The sequence below is a fragment of the Rattus rattus genome, chromosome X, assembly GCF_011064425.1.
Source record: "Rattus rattus isolate New Zealand chromosome X, Rrattus_CSIRO_v1, whole genome shotgun sequence".
Lineage (NCBI taxonomy): Eukaryota > Metazoa > Chordata > Mammalia > Rodentia > Muridae > Rattus > Rattus rattus.
In genome coordinates, this window is record NC_046172.1 from 88,421,553 (window position 1) to 88,445,766 (window position 24,214).

Genomic DNA, 24,214 nt, shown 5'->3' on the forward strand with positions numbered 1-24,214 from the left:
TTTGCCTTTACTTAATAAGTTATGAACACTCGGCTTCTCTTTCAAATGAGCACTTTATGCCTTTTATTTAATGTAAGAGGGGTGCATGCACTACAGACTTTATACTTTGGGACCACGGTTAAATAAGTCAATAATTGCTTGAAAACTAGCACTATGGGTATGATAACTGAGTTGGCAAATGACTGGCTAATATGTAGAGAATTTATACTGTAAGAATATGCTGGAAATAGATGGAATAGAACAATGTAAATGTTCATCATGCAACTATCATGTCACTGAAATTAAAAAAAGTCTTAGAATATATTTCAAGAGGTATGGGAGAACTCTCTCCCTACTTATTCAATATAGTTCTTGAAGTTCTAGCCAGAGCATCTGACAACAAAAGGAGATCAAGGGGATACAGACGGGAAAAGGGAGTCAAAATATCACTATTTGCAGATGATATGATAGTATATTTAAGTGATCCCAAAAGTTCCACCAGAGAACTACTAAAGCTGATAAACAACTTCAGCAAAGTGGCTGGGTATAAAATTAACTCAAATACATCAGTAGCCTTCTCTACACAAAAGAGAAACAAGCCGAGAAAGAAATTAGGGAAACGACACCCTTCATAATAGACCCAAATAATATAAAAGTACCTCGGTGTGACTTTAACCAAGCAAGTAAAAAGATTTGTACAATAAGAACTTCAAGACTCTGAAGAAAGAAATTGAAGAAGACCTCAGAAGATGGAAAGATCTCCCATGCTCATGGATTGACAGGATTAGTATAGTAAAAATGGCCATTTTACCAAAAGCGATCTACAGGTTCAATGCAATCCCCATCAAAATACCAATCCAATTCTTCAAAGAGTTAGACAGAACAATTTGCAAATTCATCTGGAATAACAAAAAACCCAGGATAGCTAAAACTATCCTCAACAATAAAAGGACTTCAGGGGGAATCACTATCCCAGAACTCAAGCAGTATTATAGAGCAATAGTGATAAAAAACTGCATGGTATTGGTACAGAGACAGACAGATAGACCAATGGAATAGAATTGAAGACCCAGAAATGAACCCACACAGCTATGGTCACTAGATTTTTGACAAAGGAGCCAAAAAACCATCCAATGGAAAAAAGATAGCATTTTTCAGCAAATGGTGCTGGTTCAACTGAGGTCAACAACATGTGAAGAATGCAGATCGACCATGCTTATCACCCTGTACAAAGCTTAAGTCCAAGTGGATCAGGACCTCCACATCAAACCAGACACACTCAAACTAATAGAAGAAAAACTAGGAAGCATCTGGAACACATGGGCACTGGAAAAAATTTCTGAACAAAACACCAATGGCTTATGCTCTAAGATCAAGAATCAAACAAATGGGATCCATAAAACTGCAAAGCTTCTGTAAGGCAAAGGACACTGTTGTTAGGACAAAATGGCAACCAACAGATTGGGAAAAGATCTTTACCAATCCTACAAATAGAGGCCTTATATCCAAAAATACAAAGAACTCAAGAAGTTAGACTGCAGGGAGAAACAACCTTATTAAAAAATGGGGTTCAGAGCTAAACAAAGAATTTACAGCTGAGAATGCGAATGGCTGAAAACATCTAAAGAAATGTTTCAACATCTTTAGTCATAAGGAAATAAATCAAAACAACCTCGAGATTTCACCTCACACCAGTGAGAATGGCTAAGATCAAAAACTCAGGTGACAGCAAATGCTGGCGAGGATGTGGGAAAAGGGAACCTCCCTCCATTGTTGGTGGGGTTAGACTGGTACAACCATTCTGGAAATGGGTCTGGAGTTCCTCAGAAAATTGGACATTGAACTGCCTGAGGATCCAGTATACCTCTCTTGGGCATATACTCAAAAGATGCCCCAACATATAAAAGACAACATGTACTCCACTATGTTCCTTGTATAACATAATAGCCAGAAGCTGGAAAGAACCCAGATGCCTTCAACAGAGGAATGGATACAGAAAATGTAGTACATCTACCACAATGGAGAATATTACTCAGCTATCAAAAACAATGACTTTAGCAAAAATTCACTTAGGCAAATAGTTTGGAACTGGAAAATATCCATCTGGGTGAGCTAACCCAATCTGAAAGACATACATGGTATGCACTCATTGATAAGTGGCTATTAGCCCAAATGCTTGAATACCCTAGATGCCTAGAACAAATGAAACTCAAGACGGATGATCAAAATGTAGATACTTCACTCCTTCTTTAAAAAGAGAACAAAGAATATCCTTGGCAGGGAAGAGAGAGAGGCAAAATTAAAACAGAATGAAGGAACACCCATTCAGAGCCTGCCCCACATGTGGCCCATACATATACAGCCACCCAATTAGACAAGATGGATGAAGCAAAAGAAGTGCAGGCAGACAGGAACCGGATGTAGATCTCTCCTGAGAGACACAGCCAGAATACAGCAAATACAGAGGCGAATGCCAGCAGCAAACCACTGAACTGAGAATGGGACCCCCGTTGAAGGAATCAGAGAAAGGACTGGAAGAGCTTGAAGGGGCTCGAGACCCCATATGTACAACAATGCCAAGCAACCAGAGCTTCCAGGGACTAAGCCACTACCTAAAGACTATACATGGACTGACCCTGGACTCTGACCTCATAGGTAGCAATGAATATCCTAGTAAGAGCACCAGTGGAAGGGGAAGCCCTGGGTCCTGCTAAGACTGAACCCCCAGTGAACTAGATTGTTGGGGGAGGCGGCAATGGGGGAGGATGGGGAGGGGAATACCCATAAAGAAGGGGAGGGGGAGGGAGTAGGGGGATGTTTGCCCGGAAACCGGGAAAGGGAATAACACTCGAAATGTAAATAAGAAATACTCAAGTTAATAGAGGTTTGGGAGAGACACTCTCCTATTATGACTGAAAGAAAAGCAAAACAGGGTTTGGTGTTTATTAAAAAAAATAGTCTGGAAATGCGTATTTGGGAACCATTAGTATTTTGAGGCAAATGAATGAGATCACACAAAAATTGAGAGCCTGAAAACCAAAAGAAGCCTAGAACAGAACCCAAGGGAACATTCAGTGGCAGCTCAGCTTCCCAGCAGGCACTTCCACCAACCACTTATATTCAGACAAGGCTGGGTAGATGTGTTGTTTCAGAGTCTTGACAGTAGCTGTACTGTCCTTGGACTGACTGCAGCCAAAGCTTGCCTTGGACTCCTGTTTCAAGTTTCTGAGGGCTGTGATTACAGGTGTGTGCTACTGTGCCCAGATTGGTTTGAAAGCAGGTTATTTTGGCTCAAGAGCTGAACAGTATCGACAAAGTCAAATACCATTTTGATCATCTGTCCCACCTGTAACTTGCATATATGAGAGAGATGTATGGGTATCAAAGATGCACCAGGTAAAACATCCTGTAGCCTCCCACTCTTCTTCTTAGGCACCTCATGACTTTGTGACATATACCTTCTTACAGTGTTCATCTCAGTCCCCTAGGGAGGTGGAGAGTGAGATGGGTCAGGCATGTGGGGGGGCGAGCTCGGGTGACGCGGTGTTCACGTGACCGGCCAGGCGCAGACGTGGGCACCAGCCCCCACGTCCGCTTGCCCGCCCTGCGGTCTGGTCTTGGCACCCGCGCAGAACCAGCTCCCTGAGCTGCCCTAAGCAGCAGACCAGCTGCGAGTGGGCTTCTACAAGCCGGAGAAGGCAAAGGCCTGTCCTGGGTATCCTTAGGTTAGTACTGAAATGCTGGCTCTGCCAGCAGAGCAGGGCAGGGGTGGTGGGGGGGGGTGGCAGCTGGAACCAGCAGCAGCGGGAGGGGAGGGGGAAGAGATCCGGGAGATTGGTAAGGATGGGGCATAGCGGACCGGGCAAGAAGAGGGGGAAGGAGGACCCCCCGCAGGCGGCTCCCTTCCCTCATCCCACTCCTAATCCGTTTTAGAGCAGGCGGGGGTGAGGGGGCCCGCAGTGCGACGGTGAGACGTAGACAGATGCGTTCTGAAGTGATCCACTCACACTCCAGGCTCTGAAGACAAACTGACCGGGACCAAAAGAGGTGGGGGTGGGGCAGGCTGCCTCCGGAGTCCGAGTGGGGAGTGCAGAGTAAAACCGAGTTTGGAGAGCATCCTGCCCAAGGCCTGAAAAGAAATGGCGGCTTGGGTATGCGGGGGTGGTGGGGTAACGGAGGACAAGATTGAGTGATGAGTATGGACTGCAGGACAGTCTCTGTGCATCCACTGACCACGCAACCACTGCTCCTCTGTCCTGTCTGTAGGTCTCTGTTGTTCCCAGCGCACCTGGACACCTGAAAAGGAGGATCGACCAGCTCAGGATCCCTGCCGGTCAGTGAATAGTAACAAAATGGGGCAAGATTTGGGACCCCACTCTCTTGCTCCCTCCCAAGCTATCCCATATAACACACGCGCAGAGCTTGCCACAGTGAGCACCAAGAAGGTGGCAGGACCTGGCATGGCATTGCTGTCTCGGGTGGAGGAGGGGTGCAAGCCTGTGACATACTTGATGGGTTGGGACAGCCACCTGGACCCCTCAAAGGGCCAAATGCAAAGACAGATGCTAATGAGCCTGTATTGTGTCAGGTGTCTCCGTCTCTCACATCTCTCCTCTGTCTCCTGTTTCCCCACTTTTACCCTCAGGACAGGAAAAGGAGGGAAACCTTGACATGGAACAACTCCGCGGTGAAAACGAAGGCAAGCTGGAAAAGGAGGGAAAGCCAGAAGATGAAGTAGAGCCTGAAGATGAAGAAAAGTCAGATGAGGAAGAGAAGCCGGACAAGAAAGCAAAGCCAGCGCGCCAGGGCAAGCTAGAGGAGGCGGCAAAGCCAGATGAGCAGGGGCAAGATGAGGGGAAGCCCGAGAAGCAGGGAAAGTCTGACGGGGAGGGCAAGCGCCAAGGGGAGAGCAAGCCCGATTCCCAGGCAAAGTCAGCCAGCGAGGCGCGAGCTGCAGAAAAGCGCCCCGCTGAAGATTATGTGCCCCGGAAAGCAAAGCGAAAAACAGATAGGGGGACAGATGATTCTCCCAAGAACTCCCAGGAGGACTTACAGGACAGGCATGTGAGCAGTGAGGAGGCGATGTGAGAGTGTGCAGATGTGAGCGAGGGCTCAGGAAGAGCTGAGGAAGAGGCAGAAAGTGGGTGGTTTTCACTGGGTGCAAGAGATGCACAGGAGGCTTTGGTCCCCAGGGGCCAACGGGGAGTCAGGGGGGTGAGGGGCGGCGGAGGCAGGAGACAGAGGGGCCTCCATGACATCCCATACCTTTAATGCCTTTGGCCTTCAATTCTGACCTCTCTGAGGAGAAAGAACACTGCTGGCCCTGCTTTCCCTGGTAACTACTTGCCGGGCCTGTGCTTTATTTAATCTTCAGCCGAAACTCTGCTATAGGTATCACTGTCCTTACCAGCAGCCTTCTGACCCAACTACAGTGCTCTCTGTCTTTTAGTACAGGATTTTCACCCATGTGCATGTACATTGTAAAATAACAATAAAAAGTTTGCAGAACTACATATACGCTATCAGCCTGTTTATATAAAATGTGTTTGCAGAATGCATTTTAGCACAAAGAAAACTGTGAAAGTGTACATCGAAACTCTACCAGTGCTTATAGCACTAAGGAAAAACGTACAGACGCAATCATCAGGTGGTTGGAGACTTCCTGCCGTTCCCCTGCTTGTTGTAACCAGATCAGTTCAAACTGTGGCCTCTTCTCCTGAGTCCTCTAATACCCTAGTGCTCCTTTCTATTAACGGATATAGATTATGATTGTCATAATAACAACTTCAGAAACAGAAAATTATATGACAATCTGGTGAACTATTAAAGAGGTTTAGATGACAGAAGACATTTAAACTCCTTTCTGTTTGAATAAAAATCAATAAAATTCACATTACTTCTGGAACTCGGTGCTAAAGGTATAAACTTGGCATTATAATGCATCTTTTGCTTTAAAGGTCAATGTCGTCATCTATAAAATGAGGATAACATTTGTCTCCCAGGGTTGCACAATAGATTACATGTCATGGGCGTGTGGAGGGGATGGACCCTGAACCTTGTCAACTGAGGAGGGCTGAGAAGCGTTGCCACCTGTTTCCCTGGAGCAACTGCAGGCATCTGAGATGAAGGCTCTGTCTGGCTCCTGTTTAGCCTCTAGAGGATTATGCATAAAATCTCCCACTGTATGCTTTTCGGTATCCTGGATTTCAGATTAAGATGTCTGAGAGATAAAGCGTAGGCAAGTATTCCAAACACAAGGCAAACAAACAAAACCCTCTGTAGCCAGAAGCCTTTCTGAGTCCAAGCGTTTCTGACAAAGGAGACTAAACCTTTAGTAACAACTTTTCCTTCACAGAATATCATTTAATGCCTTGTAGCTTTTTGGTTAAATGTTATAAAAAATTATGATAAATTTTAAAGGTTTTTTTTTGTGCTCAGCTCACAAAGTAGCTGAGCCAGGCTTGTGCTATACTTTTTAAAAGGTTATCTTTATTAATTTTTCAAGTAAGGACTTGTGTCTCCAAGCTTTGAAAAGTTTTAGACTTTGCTTTTCAGGAGAGAGAGCCCTCTGCTAAGCAACATAAGGAGACTTAAGGAGAAAGCATCATTTGTCTGTAAAAGCTCCTCTGGAGAGGCAGTGTGAGACAGACCAGGCTCACCCCCTCTGTACTAAGGCAACAGCTCAGAGGTGTCCCACCAGTGCAGAGACAGGCACAGGGCTCTCTCATGAACAATATTGATTTCCTTTGCTAACCTGACCAAATGACTATTGTCATACCTGAATTTAATTATGCCAAACACAGATTACACCCTGACCCAGGTTCTGTCAGTTTTTACCCATTTGAAATGTACATATGAGGCAGAATCCCATGTAGATAATCCATGTCTGTTTATTAATGACTAAGGACATCCACACTAGAAGAAACTCAAGAGTTGGCAGGAAGAAATTATTTTTTCATAGATACCATACAGCCCTGCTCCCTCTCCTTCAGTGTGAGCCTTTGTCCAGTAGAACCAAGCATAAGGTGGCCACAGAAACAGGACTAGTGCTATAAAGAAATTAACAATATTGATTTACTTTCAAAACACGATCAGAAGACTATTGTCATAGCTGAGTTTAGATTATGCCAGATACTGAGCGTAATCATGACCTCTTAATATAGTACTACTTCCAAAGGTAAGACTGGTTCCAGTTATGAATGAGACCTCCTTAAAGAAGCTGTTCTGCAGGCTAACTACATCTGCAGTGGTGTAGAGAAGTTGGAACATTGCAGGTCCAGAGCCTAATTACCTTATCTTGGGGTATCTTTAGCCACCACCAGGCCTCAGCAGCCATTCTTTGTCAGAAATAACATTCTGTAACTGACAAATAAAAAAGTATTTTGAAATATAGTTACTTACCGACTACTAACTTCCAACAACCCAGAAACTAAGACTGTCATCAGACAGCATCTTGGGCAGGTAGAAATGCCCCCCAATCAAGCTGTAACCATTTCCCTGATGCACCCATCAGTGTATTTTTAAATGTGCCTTGATTTGTGACTTTCTTTGTCCTGATAGTCTACAAAACTTCAAGATACTGCTTCCACACTGGAATGTGGAATTTCTGCTAACTGAAATCGTATTCCCAGGCCAAGATCCCTCATAATGGCTCCAAAATTAACTATATCTTATTCCCTTTAAGATGAGAGTTGTGATTCTGCATTGGCCCAATGCAACTTTCCCACTGTGGAGAGGCAATATACTTAAGTGGAAATAATTAATTATACATTAAAAAACAAGTATTATCCATATTCCTTAAAACATACCTACTAAAAGTGTGCAGGTAAGGGTGAAGATGCAGTTCTACAGTGCCTCAGCACTATAAAAAGAAGAATATAATTCACTGGCATGGAGCACATTCACCAAGTTTTCCCCCAATGTCTTACTTTAGAACATCATCGGCACTCCCCAAAAGCAACTATACCTTCACACTCACTTTGCTTTCATTCCTAATCTCCGCAGCTGACAGCCCTCACCTCCAGTTAATGGCAGCCATTAATCTACCCTCTTTCTCTATGGACTTGAATAGTATCAGTGGAATCCTGAAGCATGTGGAGTTTTTGTAACTACCTTCTTTTACTCGCAATATTTTAAAGGTTTGTCTACTAGCATGCATTGTCTTTCTACGTTTTACTGTCTAATAATATTAAACTAGTGTACACATTGGAGTGTATACATTTGATAAATCCATTCATAATTTGGAATGGAGCTATTCTGAATGTTCTTGAGAAAGATAGCATGGAGGTGGGGACTCCAAGGACACTCTGACCTCACCTGGCAGACATAGAAGTCTGTTCCTAACTCTGGAAGTGGGGAGATTTACAGCAAAGTCCTGCAGGCTAGCTCCCTGGTCCCTAGGCTGGAGAGAGAAAAGAGGGGACTGAAAGTGGAAAGCTTTTGGTATAACCTCACTTTCCAGAATGGTGTTGTGGCCCGTAGGACTCAGACAATGTCTGCATAGGGTGCTTGCCAGCTTCTGTGGGGGGACAGCCAGCAGCTGCACCGCAGCCAGCTCCTTCTTGCACTGCATCCTCTGTTCTGTCTCGACATTCTTACACTCCTGGATCCTTTTCCATTTTAGCACAAAATCTTATTTTACTATGTGAAACCCTTTCTCATCTAACAGCATCTCCTTTTTAACTTTAACAGTCTTTACCCAAAAAAGTGCTTAATCTCTATAATTTTGTGCATTTATTCAGCATGCTTGATGGTTTGTTTCTATCTTCTTTTTGTAAAGTTTAGAAAATTTTTTACTAACTATATATTAATGTAGTAACTATAAACATTAATGAACTATATATTAATATAGTAATTAACTATATTTTAGTAAAAAAAAACTGTACCTGAAGCAGACAAAATATGTTTAACAGTCCTAGAGACATGTCTATTTTCTCTCACCAATAAATTTAAATTAACCTTTTGTTTAACATCTAATTGTTTATAACAGGAACATAGAGATCAACCTTGCTACAGAACAAAACAAAACATCGACTTCTCATTCGAGCCTGAAAGACAAACAAAGGTGGGTAAAAGTCTGGCACCTCTGCCTTCATCTTGTGCTTATTTCCTGTCTTTGGTGTTACCTGCTTACTCCTCTGCTTAGGCAGGTTGATCATTTGGGAAATGTCTGTCTAACTTCTTCACTCTTCAAAGCTGAAAACGGACCCCCTCAAGAAGAAGGAAGACCAAAGTGTGGATGCTTCAGTCCTTCTTAGAAGGGGGAACAAAATACAGGGACAAAGAGTGGAGCAGAGACTGAAGGAAAGGCCATCCAGAGACTGCCCCACCTGGGCATCCATCCCCTATACAGCCACCAAACCCAGTCACTCTTGTGGATGTCAAGAAGTGCTTATTGACAGGAACCTGATATGGATGTCTCCTGAAAGGCTCTGCCAGAGCCTTACTGATACAGATGAGGATGCTTGCTGCTAACCATTGGATTGAGAATTGGGACCCCATTGGAGGAGTTAAAGAAAGGACTGAAGTAGCTAAAGGAGTTTGCAACCCCATAGGAAGAACTTCAATATCAACCAACCAGACACAACCAGAGCTCCCAGGGACTAAACCACCAACCAAAGAGTACACATGGAGGGACCCATGCTCCAGCCATATATGTAGCAGAGGATGGCATTGTCAGGCATCAATAGGAGGAGAAGCCCTTGGTCCTGTCAAGGCTGGATGCCCCAGTGTAGAGGAATGCTAAGGCAGGGAGGCGGGAGGGAGTGGGTGGTTGGTGGGGAAGCACCCTCATAGAAGCAGGGGTGGGGGATGGGATAGGGGATTTCCAGAGGGTAAAGGTGGGGGGATAACATTTAAAATGTAAATAAAGAAAATATCCAATAAAAGAAAAGGAAAAAAAGCTGAAAACAGTGAGTTAAATTGTACTCAACCTGTAGTCACTGTGTTTTGAGAACAACAAAGTAACCTGCAAAAACCAGAAACTCGGACAATAATCATGGACTGTACCTTCTTCACTAAGATTACTTAATCATAGAAATCTTTTGTGTCTCGAATCACTTCCTTTTTCTAATTTCACAGCTCCTGTTAGTACCCTGAAGACACACTTGGGGTCACAATGATCACATTTCTCCTCTCACTATTATTCATCTCTTTATTTAGAGTTTTGGATCTGGTGACCAAGCCTCTTACATTATGAACTAAAGGAAAGTGGACTGATTTAGTGATTTCAATTATGTAAGCACTCAGGTATAAGCAGTTTTGTATCACATAAACAATTTACATATATAAGCATATATGTGGACAATATGTATAGATAGCCATATATAAAATAAATGTAAAACAACAAAGATTTTTGTACCTTTTATGTAGATTTAACATTTTACAGTTTTTAAAGCCAGGTTATTGATCCTCTTTTTCCCTCCATAGTACTAGGTAATCTGCACTATATTAACAGAAATAAGGTAGAAAACCTACACCTTTTACATGTAAATAAAGACCAAATGTCAGAAAACAAAACCCTTCCTTATTTTTAAAAAGACGAGTTACAGGGAGTGAGACACTGTTACAGATGAAAATTCCAAATTAATAAAAGTTTAGAGACTCTGGCTTGTAAGACATTACAGTCATCTGTATTCTTTAGCAAATTCTTGTGTGTCCTGATAACAACCCCAAACCCCACAATCATAGTTTTTTGTCCAGTCCAGGGAGTACAAATAGTGTAAGGATCTCTCCTCCCCGTAGGCTCTTTTTCATTAAACCACAACAACAACAACAACAACCACATAACATTATCTCTACCTTTGATACAGCTTTTCGCCCTGCTTGGAGATAAACAGAGAAGAGACTAGTACGGAGGTTGATAAAGTATGATGCTTAGTGTGGACGATGAATATCAGGGCAGGTGAAAAGACAATGGTGGGTTGGAAAATTCAACTCTTCAGAATTCATCTTGAATTATGCATGACATAGCTTCTAAGAGTTTATTAAGTTCCCATTCTTTAACCCTTTTTAATAGTTTCAAATATTTATTAGTTTCATATAAATTAGCAATTTCATCATTTGTTTCCTAGATGCTTTTAAACTCTACTTAAAATAAGTTGAATTTTTTCTATTCTCTAGGACTTTTAGTATATCATAAAGAAAAATGAGTACATTCAATGTCCCCCATTTTGGGTAACCCAAGGCCATATTATCTTTAGTTACAGCTCCTCACTTTTTCCAAAGACTTGAGAATTGAACTACTGTAATTATCATTCTTCACTGAGAACAAGAACTTCTTCAATGCCTTTATTATCATGTGCTTATAGAGTTTCTACACTGAATACCCAAGGTTATAATATACAGACAGGGCCCAGGAAAAACACAATCTTAGATATTTAAAAAGAATGACAAGAGGAAAACTGCCTGAATTTTAGCATACAAATGTTATGAAACAAAATAAACAAATGTCTCAACAAGATTCTCTGACAAAAGTAAAGAATAAACTGATAAACTATCAACCAAATTGAATGTACTCTCAGGACCAGAAAAGAACTCGTATCTACCCAAGCAATGTAGATAGTTAGGCCAAAAGGGTCCATGCTGGTAAAATTCAGGTGACTTCTACAGTGCAAGTAGATTATCCCTGCAGTCACATATTCATGTTCCAAAGCTGTTTATTAAAAAAGCAAAGCAACAACAAAACAAAACAAAACAAATCAAAACAAAACAGCCCTCACCTCAAAAGGAACAAGGAAATTTATTCTGAGCTAAACATGAATGACCATGTCCTCAGAACTCAGATTCAGTTTGCCCTAACATGTTCCAATGTGGACATGGTTATATGAGATTTTATAGTTAGAAAACAAAAGATAGTCATTAATTAAGGTAGCTTTCAAATACAGGGTTTGAGAACATGTGGCAGGCAGGTTTTGTCAAAACAGGGACATCTCTCCTGTAGGTTTCAGAAAGCAAAAGAAAGGCTTCAGCCATTAAGTTACAACACCTACCAAAGAACTCTACATGGATGATAAATAGAAATGCAACAGCTAAAAACTTTGACATAGGATGAATATTCATGATCTTAATTCAGACAAGTTTTCTTTGCCATGACAAACAATACATTATATAACAAAAACAAGATAAATTCTGCCTCATGAAAATGAAACAGCAGGATGAAAAAAAATCTGAGTGTGGTTACACATGCTTGTAATATCAGCATTCAGAAATTGGGGCAGGAAAATAGCAGATTTGAGGCTGTCCTGGGCTTCCTAGAAAAACTCTGTTTCAAAAAGAAAACAGAAATAAGTGAAAAGAGAAGGTACAGTATGGAATAGAATATTTCCAAATTTAAAGCCAATTTCCAGAACACATAAGGAGGGACTCTGAATTTTAATTATAAAACATGAGTAACTCAACATTAAAAATGCACAGGAACTTTATGTGTAACTCAGTCATAGAGTACATGTTTAATATATGTAAAGACCTGAGTTCAGTCCAAGCACCACCAACCTTTTTTTTAAAAGCATGTATGTTGGGAACTGTGATGATTTGAATGAGAATGGCGCCGTTAGGCTCATATATTTGAATGCCTTGTCCCCAGTTGATGGAACTTTTTGGAAAGAATTAAGATGTGTGTCCTTGTTGGGATGGTTTGTACCACTGAGGGGTGGGTTCTCTCTCTCTCTCTCTCTCTCTCTCTCTCTCTCTCTCTCTCTCTCTCTCTCTCTCTCTCTGTCCTCTGTCTCTCTGTCTCTCTCCTTTTCTTCTTTCCCCTCCACCCTCCTTCCTTTCCTCCCTCTAGTCTTCTTCCTCTCTCCCTTCCCTCGCCCTCCCTCCCTCTCCGCCTGCCTCCCTTCCTCTCTGCCTGATCAGATGTAAGCGCTAAGCTACTTCTCCAGCACCATGACTTCCTGCACATTGCCATATTCCCTGACATGATGATATTGAACTAGCCCTCTTAAACTGTAAGGAGAGCTCCAATTAAATGATTTCTTTTATAAAGACTGCCTTGGTCATGGTGTCTGTTCACAGCAATAGAACAGTAACTAAAACAAGCAGAAAATGCACAAATGTATAAATAGCTGTTTGATTCCTAAAAGATACACAAATGGCCAATAGATATCATAGGTACTTCATGGACTTTTGCTAAAACAACAACAATAAAGCATTGATTTATTTACTCGGGCTCACAAACTGACTAAAAGTAGAATGTCTGACATCTCTGCCTTCACTCTGGGCAGATGCCTGCTTGACTCTACATAAACAGAATATTCAAGAATGTCTTTCTAGAGAATTCTGTGTTACTACCATTCAAGGCTGAAGGGACAATGATGTCGTTGCTTTAACCCTGCAATCACTTTAGATTCCAATATGAGCAGACACTGTAGGACAGACCAGCCACATATGAAGGCATTCACACATGTTGGGGAGGCTATAGCCCCAAATAATCTTTATGTATGTGATGACTGATTCCCTCAACAATTCCAGGATTAATAACAGTGTCTTGCATTGAAGAATCAGAATGGGGACAATGATCAACTAGACCACACCTTGACTAAGATTATTGAAGTATACATATCTCTTTTTCCAGCTCCTTCTCTATTTAAATGGAAATCTTGTGCCAGTACCTTGAAACTGAACTTGGAATTACTGGAGGCTTTTTATTGATTATAAATCTACTTTCTGATTTTCACTACAAGTCTAGGCTGTTGGGATTACAGGGTTTGCTCCCTAAAATTCCAGTTACATCGTGTTTTAGTTGTTTTTCCTGTTGCAGTGATTAATTTCCCTGAGAAAAGTAACTTAAGAAGAAAGGTACTTTTGAGGCTCATACTTTGAGGATGCGCTCTTTATGACAGGTAAGTCCTATGGTCAGGAGGTTGAAGAAGTTGTCACGTTTTATCTTTAATCAGGAAGCAGAGAACAGTGTGTGCCTGCTCTCAGCTCATATCTATCTTTTTATACAGTCCAGGGTCCGCACCCAGAAATGATATCACCCTCTGTGGGCAGGTCTTCCACCTCATTAATCTAATCTAGGTAATCCCTCCTAGGTAAATCCAAAGACTTATGATAATTCTAATGATAATTCTAAATCTTCTAAAGTTGGACATTTCATTATTAACAATTAAGCCAACCCCTTGTCAACTTGACACCCAAACACTTCACTTTAAATCATAAAATTACACTTCTTCTGCTCATGTTACAATGCAAAATAAGTTCAACTTCAAAGCATAGTCTTTTACAACAGTTGTAAAGTCCAAAATTCACATTTTAGACTCAGGACAATCTCTTAACTGTGAGCTCCTGTGAAATAAAAAATTTTAAAAGTACCCATTTACATAACATATAATGATGCAGAATAAATCATTTCCTTTCCAAAATAGATGATTGGAGCATAACAAGGAATGATCAAAGCAATCAAGTCCAAAATCCATTGGGGAAAATAACAAATCCTAGTCTACCATTTCAAGATGAAATTGGCTGGGCTCCAAAGGGTTTAATTAGCCTTACCCATCCAGCGTAGCCTCTCTCTTGAACCTGTTCCTCTCCACACCTGCAGCTTTACTTAATGGCTAGCCCATGGTTATGGTATCACCAATATCCTGGATTTTTTTTCATTCCAACTTCAGTTTCACCCTCAGAGTGTCACACAATGATTTCTCAAAGGCCCTCATTTTAGGGACTTAGACTCTGCCATCCATTGCCTGGTCTCATTTGTTCTCTGAAATAGTGGAACAGGATCTCTCACTCTCTCTCTCTCTCTCTCTCTCTCTCTCTCTCTCTCTCTCTCTCTCTCTCTCTCTCTCTCTCTCTCTCTCTCTCTCATCTTTCTTTCATGTCTTCTAAATCAGTACCATACAGATGATGCTACCAAGTTCTGCTGCCAGCATCAGGTGTATCCTGTCTGCCTGACCACAACTTTATTATAATCTGTGTGCTGACCCTAGGGAAACACTTCACTAGACAGTCGCCTCTGAAGACCAGGAAACGCCTTCAGTTTAGGCTTTCCTCCTTCAAATGAACTTAGATCTTCATAAGATGTAGTTTTTGCCCTTAGGATACCTTTTGATGAGCTTTTACATAGAACACAAGTTTCAATACCTCCTTTGCCCATTTGGAGAGATCTACCCAGATCCTTCTTGCCCAAACATCATTCTCAGCAATTATACAACCATACTCCACTTTCATCTGCCCAAGCCATTGGCTATAGCCAATGAATCAGTATTTAATCACACCTTTGGCCATTTCTCTTTCCAAGAAAATTGTATGGCCATGTTTATTATCTGAAATTCTGCCCATTCTGAAGATTTTTCTTGACCAGTATCTTTCAGGGGTTTCCAAGAAAGGGTGATAATGTCTTACCTGCTCAATTCTGGGTGGTATTCTTGCCTACTATGCAGACACATCTATAAACCAGTCCTAAGTTTTCTCTAGCTCAATAACTGATCATAAAACACCCCCCCATGAAGCCATGAGTGCATGCTTAGGGACGGAAGGCATTACTGAAGGAGTAAGAATCCTAAGCCTCCCCAAAAGCACTTGGACCGCATCATTATGCAATTTGTTCATGCCTTCGGTATGTACTTGGGCCTGTTCACATACATACCACTTCCACTTAATGTTAGATTACTACTGTACATGTCCAACTTTGTGGTTTGGTGGGTGAGATAATAACCAGCACATTGTGGCCCTCTCAGGTCACATGGTAAGTTGGTTACTCATACCAGGACAAGAGCTGCTTCTCAAAGGGAGAATAGTTGTCTGCAGATAGTATCAGGGCCCTGCTTCAAAATCACAAACGTCCCCTCTCCCTGTTATTCAGCTATGGGACCTACAAAGGCTACAAATAGCCCCCATATCTACCAATGACACCTCAAATAACAGTAGGTTTACTGATCATATGGTACAAATAGGCCCATGTGTTGGGTATTATCAATTGTTAGCTAACCAGAATCTAGAATAATTTAGTACATAAGCCACTAAGCATGCCTGCGAGGGATTATTTAGATTAGATACACTCTAGGCGTCTCTAATAATGATTGCCTTGAGTAGGGCAATTGAGGCTAGAGGAAATACCCTGAATATGAGTAGCACCATCTCATAGACCAGGATCATACACTATATAAAATGGAGACAGTGACCTGAGCACGAGGCTTTGTCACTCCCTGCATCCTGACTATGAACATTGTGTGACAGGCCACCGCAAGCTCCTGCTTCTATGATTTCTTAATCATGAGGAATTGGACCCTCAAACTGTGAACCAAAGTAATTTCTCATTTAAATTGCTTTTCTTGGGGTGTTTTATCACAGTAACAGGAAAAGTAACTAAGACTTGTTCTCTTTTGGTGGTGAAAGATACCAGGTATAGCGTATCTTTCAAATTAGAAATGATATCTCTGCATGTCCCATACATATGGATATGTGACTAGATCTCTCCCCATTGACATGCGATGTGAAGATACTTGTGTTCTAAGTAAATGTTCAAAAGGTGTGCTGAGAGCCAAGTTCCTTCTTTCAGAAGCTACATCTTGTGAAGATCCAAATTTATTTAAAGGGAAAAATAGTCTTTCCGGACTCATAGAAATTTTGTTGAGGTAGAACATTCCTTGAACTGTGGGTGGATTTATGTCCTGTTCTCTGATATGTATATGCTTGACATCAAGTCCAGAATTGTTATTAACTCCTGCTTACTCAATCCAGTCATCATTAATTCCATCATCATAATGGACTCCTTCATTTTCCACCATAAAAATGTCAGCACTTTGTCCTTACTAGCATAGATAATTATTCTGGGTATGGATTTGCCTGTTTTGCATATAATGATTTCACCCAAACTATGGTAACACATAGGCACATGAAAAGAAGTTCAAAACTATTAGCAATTTCAAATTTAAATCAGAAACACAAACATCACAATATAGAGATAGAAAATAAACAAAATATTGACAAAATAAACTTTGACAAGGAAGGAGAGAAACTGCATCTCTCACATCTTACTGGTAACAAAGTAAAATGTTGTACTCACCTGGGAAATGTATTGACAGTTTGTCATAATGTTAAGCATAGAGTTATCATTTGGCCAAACACTTCTGCTCCTAGGTATATGCACAAAAGAATTGAAAATGTATAAGCATATAGAAGTAAAGAAAAATGTTATAGCAACATCATTCCTAACAGCTAAAAACATCGATGCCCATCAACTTGTAAATAGAGAAACTATATATTTATTTGACAAAAAAGGAAGAAGTGCTGAGCCATACTCTTGTATAGTAAATTTTAAAAACATCATATGTAGTGAAAGATAACCACAAATATTGAATATTGTTCAATTCATAATAAATAGTGATAACACCAAATCTATAGAGGCAGAAAATGTTAGTGGTTGCATGGAGCTAGGAGAAGAGTAGAAAGGGAAGATGATTGGTAATGGAGATGGGTTTCCTTTAGGGATGATGAGAATGCCGTAAAATTGGATAATATTTGCCCATCCGTATTATAGGGATGAAGGACAATTCCTCTCTATTCCTTTCAAGTTTTTTAAGTAAACTGACAAAGGGATTTAAGTGGAGAAGAGGCAAACAAAAAATTACTAATGTACAAAAATGATTTTTAAAAACACATAGCATAGAGGAAATGGTAACAATGTGCCGGTTGCACACTAGGTCAAAATTACTGAGAAATGTGTATGCTATTTTCAAAAACTTATTTAGAAATATCTGTGTATGAGGAGAGAAATAGGGACTATCAGGTGATCAGTAAATGATTCTCAAGGGAGTTTGACGAGTTTAGGGAAGACACTGGTGGCCTAGGATAAAGTCTGATTGTCCTACTTGTTAGACAATTACTTGTAAATGATCTTTGGCACCAAAATAAAAGACAAAGAACCAGGGTGAAATTCTGTCTAGGTGTGTGTAATAGAATTTAGATTCCTTTACTATGTTGTGAATTTATTTGATAGAACTCAAAAAAAAAAAAACCAAAAAGCGGGTTTTGTTTTGTTTTTGTTTTTTTTTGGACTGAGGACCAAACCAGGGTCTTGAGCTTGCTAGGCAAGCACTGTACCACTGAGCTAAATCTCCAACCCCTTGTTTTTGTTTTTATTCCTGTTTGGAAGTCTAAACTTTATGCAAACAAGGAGGTATCAGAATAATGAGGCTTTTAGCAACTGTTTGCTGCTTTCTACTGTCCTGCAAAATGGTGTATGAGGACGTCTAATACTTTGTTTGTTTGTTTGTTTATTGGTTATTAGAGACAGGTTTTCACCCTGTAGCTCTGGCTGGCCTAGAACTCACAAAGATTCACCTTACTCTGCCTCTCACGTTCTAGGATCAAAGGTGTGCACCACCATGTCCAGTGAGGGTGCTATTTTAGGGAGGCAATCCCTGGACTCCTTTACTATGAATCTATCAGGACTATATGGTTAGATAATTTTCATGGATGGATTATATAACACACAGGTATATATCTCAAGAACGCTGCTAAACAGAAGTAATTACATATTATAAAATAATAACATTGTAGTCTATGGTTCATAATGTACATAGAAATCATTATGCACAATGCTAGAGAAACGAGAGTACTGCACCATTGTAGGATTTGTTGCAATGAAAAACAAATGCAAGGACAACGTATGTAGTATATTTAGAACAGCACTCCTGCGCTACATTTTAGTCTACCCAGCGTGTCCATGTCTTTAATTAGGTTATTGTTGACTTTAATTCTTTTTAGTAAGCAGATAATGGTAGGTAAAGTGCTTTAATGATTGTCACTCACTAGGCTCACAGCTGGGTAAGCTGATTGTTCACGACCTACCCCCTACCATGGCCAGCGTGGCAGCTTCCATCACATGAAACTTAGCCAAGACAGAGGAAGTTTCCTGACAGTACCAATTTTATTTCTCCACGTACTGTGACTTAGAGGTGTGGTGTCTTCAGCAATAGGTCTCACCATCAAGTTCTGATGACAACCAAGAGCAAGGACAATAATGGTAGCTTGTCTTTGGTTACCTTGTGGGTTCTTCTTTCGTCCACCCTTCTCCACCTTTTTTCTTCCACACTTTCAACCCCCTAGCCCTAGACAGGAGATAGGGAAAAAAGGGATACAGGGGAAAGGGCATAACATTATAGTTAGACTACTTCCTGCTGGTTAGGGATGTAGAGTTCCTTAAGGCAAATTTGATCTTTGTAGTCAGATTATCTAATTTCTTTTTGTTTTTTCTTTGTGCATGACTACTTAACAAACTTTGAGTAACAACAACCAAGCAACAACCAACCAACGAATCCCCACACGTCTCTGGGTCCTTGCATTTTTATACTCTCTGAAAAGTCCTCAGAGTTCCAACTGTCACACACTTGCAGAAACTATCTGCAGCTGACAAAGATCTGTTAGAGCACAAGGCAAACCAAAATCAGGTACAGTGGACATAGCCCCATATTTCGCATCTGGGATTAAAACTCCAAAAGTGTCACTGTGGACAGCCTGTAATGTTTAGGGGGAGAGTCGTGAGGACACCCCTGACCAACAACTTGATGGGATGTATACCACATCTGGCACTGGACTTTTTATTTGGCATCTGTGGCTTATGAGAGAAGCATTATCCTCTGTGGAGCATAACTCCAATTAAACACCTCCATATCAGATATATGTAGAGGAGAGTAGGTTTCCATACACCTTTTTTAAACATCCCTTTGGTTTGTTATTTCTCCTCCCACCCCAGCCTTTTCTGCTCCATCTTCCATCCTAAATTTCCTTCTTTTCTTTCTCTCTCTCTCTCTCTCTCTCTCTCTCTCTCTCTCTCTCTCTCTCTCTCTCTCTCTCATGCTTTAATGAGTTGTGAGTTATTCAAGCAAATTATCTTGAAATAGAGATCAGGGAACTTTCAAATTTATAGTACCCCCAACTAGAAATGGGAGTAGCCTGAGAACCTCATCTGTAGCTGGCATATGTAGGTTGAAGTGTGTCTTCTGAGATAGAATTTTAATTTGTAGGGTCTTCCCTTACAGGCAACACCACTGACACTAGGTTTTTGTTACAGGCTCACTTCACGGAGTTCAAGAGGCCAGAAGTCTCCAGAGGTTTCTGGAGGAGGCTGATAGAAATGTATAGTCTGTATTGATAAGATAAGGAACCCAAATCAGATGCAGGGGGAAAGCTGGAGAAGCAGACCATTGTGGGTGTCACAGGTTTAAGAACAATGCTTCAGAGTTCACCCCAGTTGCAAAAGCAAAAAGGAAGAACCAGGAAGATTCAGATAAAGCAATTGGCAGATGAGTGGATGGCAGGTCTGAGTTGGTAAACAGGAGAACCAAGTTGATGACAGTTGAGTACTCTGATGTTCTCTGCCCATAGGTCGTTTACATTTTTATTGTTTTATTTTTGAGATTGAGTTTCTACGCATAGCTCTGGGGTCCTGGAACTCACTCTATAGATTAGACTGGCTCCACCTCACAGAATTTCTCCTGCTTCTGTTTCCCTAGTGCTGGGATTAAAGGTGTGCATCACTACTGCCCAACTAAGAAGACCCTTTCTGTAAGGGTTCCTATTGTGCCACAATGCCCAGATGATCCTTGATTTAAAAGCAAGGCATAGAGTGATTTCAACTGCCATCCAGTTTGTACTGAAGAAACAGTTGGTGTGTCACGGACATTTGATATCAGAATGGCTTTGGAAGATACTTCTTGGGTTGAAAAAACAACTAGGAGGATCTCCATAGTCACTGGAGGTGCAGACTTTGTAAACTATGTGCTTGTTAGTTTCACAGAGAGCTGAGAAAGATGTAGTTATGTGGATACTTTCTGGGATCAAAATCTGAACAATTTATACTCCAGAATATTGTAGGAAACAATAGAGCAATTAGCAGGCAATTAGTGTAGCTTAGAACTTCAATGTGGTCAAGGAACTGAGCACTGTGGTAAAACTGCCCTTATCTCAGGGAACCTCTGCGTTTAGCCAATGCTTTGCTTCTGAGGGGATTGTATATGTCGCTTTACAAGGTGTATGCACAGCTTTTGACTAAAACAATTCAGTTAGTTATACAGAAACAGCAACAAGATCCACATGTGGAAGGAGAAATATAGTTGCCATGAAACATTTAAAATGTCTTGTTTACCAACTAGGGATGGTATCATGTGCTTGTAGTAATCTCAGTGCTCTGGAAACCGACGCAGGAAAATTGAGTATTTGAGGCCAGTCTGGGCTACATAGCAAAAGTCAGTCTGAAGAAAAAAAGCAGCTTCCAAACAGTTATAAAACTTATCAGTAAGATGGTATGATAAAAAGCAGATGACAGAAACTGCCTGCGACAGGGACCAGATGACAAATTTAACAAAAACTGAAAGATATTTATTATAAATATTGCCAACATAGAATAATACTCCTTTCTTAAGAAAAATAAAATAAAATGGCTTGTGTTGAATCAAATACAAGTGAAAATAAATGGATGGAGTTATGACACCTAAAGAAATTTAGTAACAAAAATTATTAAAGTAAAACCATACGAAGCCTCAACCTGATTAAGCACTATAGTGACTAGAAAATGGCTCTCAGCTTTGTCACCAGTTATGCGGCTACAAGATAGAAATGGTAAGTAGGTAAGTAGGAGGAAGAAGCTTGTCTAATGCTGCCAGTCCTGATGAAAGCTTATGGGTTGGACCGTCAGTCCTACTGGCCTTATCCTTCCCAGCCCTAAGAGCTAATGGCCTATTGCTCCAAAGTTTAGAAGCAAGGGGTTTGTGGTTCTAAGCACTCAGGCTGATGGCTTCCTGTGTAGGTTTTAAATACTAGCAACCCTGGTAGCTGCTTTGCAGGCCTGAGAGTCTAGTGCTGTAGGGAGTGGCAGCAACCAATTTGCCAAGTCATGAGTTATATTTTTATGGTCTAAGATAGGTAGCTAAACATGCAATAGAAACAAAATTTCTATTGGTTTCCAGGGACAAACATTTCCCATTGAGGGAAAAGATAAAGCTAGGCCATCTTTAGTTAGATTTTAATAGTAATACCTAAATAGTTACACGTTGAAGCAACACATCTATCGGTCAGAAAGCCAGCTGCAGAATCTTCTAGTGACACAGTTTCTGAACAGTCTTCAGCTCTGGGACATTCAACTCCTATAGAGCATAAAGTTACATTAAGCTAGGGTTTCAGGATCCTTGTTTTAAAGACTGGATACCACCCTAACTCTGTCAGCAATGGAAGTCCACAACTTCTTACCTTCAGTTCTTCAGAGCCTTTCTCATCTTGGCTACCTCTATCCCCACTTCTAGAACTCAATGGAACACTTCCTGTCTTCCACGTCTTCCACCACCACGTTTATGGCTACTGCAGTTCCATGGCTTCTGCACTGTGCTCTCCATGTTACTGGCACTGCATGGTCCACTCACCACAAGGATCAAAAGACTACGGAGAGAAGCCTTTTCTTGAGAATAATTCTACAACTTGGGAAGTTGTCTCCTAACTGCCTTAAAATGTGAGCAACAGACTGCTTCTATGGTCAGAAGTGATAGTGCCAAGCGTGCAGCAAGGGTTTTTACACTGATCATTGCACAGCCTTTCAAGAAAATAAAGGTTTGCTTACAGTGCTTATAGTACATGTCATATAAAGACTGTGTTTACAACTGTTACAGGCATTCTGCTGGGGTACCTGGTGAGGTGTTCCCCATCTGACCAAAGAGAAAAAGGCTATTAGAGTTCACTCTGATTTAGAATGGCCAGAAATCTTCTGCTAGCTATTTGCAAGAGTTGGAGCCAGATTAATGCCTTTTGGAGCTTGAGTTGAGCAAGCAGCTGTGGTTCCAGTATAGCTTTCTTAAAATATCCATGAAGTGTCCAGAGCAGCTAAGTTACCACGAGGCCAATCCAGCCAGCTGCTAAAGAGGGGATTTAAGCTTACATTCCTCCTGTCAAAGTAGTCAGACACCATGGGAACATCTCACAGTTGTCAACTGGGAAATGAAGCCACCTTAAGACCCAACATTTTAGCTTATTTCAATGAAAGATAAACTTAAAAGGGCCAAAGGCCTATCATCGACATTAGCAATGCTTTGATAGTATTTCAAAGAGCCTAACACCTGCCCCAGTATCCCAGGGAGAGATGTTTCTCTTTGATCAACCCCAATGTTAGCCATGGAAAGGCAAGACAAAGCACCTATGGTTGGAAAAAAACACAGTAAAAGTGTTTGTTCAGGCTGCTAAACCTTAAAATTCCTGTTAGGGGGTACCTTATAAACAACTTCTTTCCTCACGGTTATTGAGGCTGGGGTAATCAAGGCAAAAGTGCCTGCAAATTTGATATGTTGTGACAGTTCAGTCTATGGTTCATAACACCTTCTAGCCACACGCTCAAATGGTAGAAGTGACAGACAAGACCCTTCACACCGTTACAACAGGCTTATTCCTTCATATTGTTCTTCTCTGGGGGCTGTCATTGCTTAGTATGTGGAAGGTTTCCAGGCTCCACTCCTAGAACAAAAATAATTAACAATATTGTCAACAAATAACGTTCTGTTCTCACAACCTAAATAACCCCTAAAACAGTGTTTTTACCTTTACCAAATGGTAATTAATTAAGTTCAGTATATGAATTTTGATGAAACACAAGCCTTCTGAAAAAGCATCCTCTACTCACAGATGGCATGCATTTATATAGAAAACCATAAGGAATCCACTACAAGGGATATTAAAAACTACCAAATAACTAAGACTACACATGGACAGACCCATGGCTCCAGCTGCATATGTGGCAGAGGGTGGCCTTGTTGGGCACCAATGGGAGGAGAAGCCCTTGGTCCTGCCAACTGGAACCCCCAGTTCAGGAATGACAAGGGGAGTTGTTGGGGAGGAACACCCTTATAGAAAGAGGGGGAGGGATGGGATAGGGGGCTTATGTCTTGGAAACCGGGAAAGGGAATAATATTTGAAATGTAAATAAAAATTATCCAAGAAAAGAAGAAAATATAAATAAATAAAAGTTGATAAAATTAAAAAATACTACCAAATAGTTCAGTGAGTTGGCACTGCATGGTATCAATAGACAAAAATCAAATATATTTCTATGTATTTTCAATGTAATAAGTCCAAGTAATAAGTGTTGATGTGGGTTAAGAAAAATGGAAACATTCATACTTCTGGTGAGGATGCAAAATGGCAGTTCCTCCAATGCAAAATACACACTTCTCAAATGGTCCAGCAATTCTACTTCTATATCTGTGTGTATTCAAAATAAATTATATTTACCTAAAAACATTATGTGAAAGTT

The 24,214-nt window shown here is 40.9% G+C and overlaps 1 protein-coding gene across 1 annotated transcript; it reads left to right on the forward strand.

Annotated features, from left to right (window-relative positions):
• The first annotated feature begins 4,592 nt into the window (after nt 1-4,592).
• Tceal3 (transcription elongation factor A like 3) lies at nt 4,593-5,492 on the forward strand. Its single transcript, XM_032889761.1, is given in 3 exon segments — nt 4,593-5,085; nt 5,087-5,138; nt 5,141-5,492. Coding segments are annotated over 3 exon segments (597 nt in total). The 5' UTR covers nt 4,593-4,650; the 3' UTR covers nt 5,251-5,492.
• Nucleotides 5,493-24,214: the final 18,722 nt, after the last annotated feature.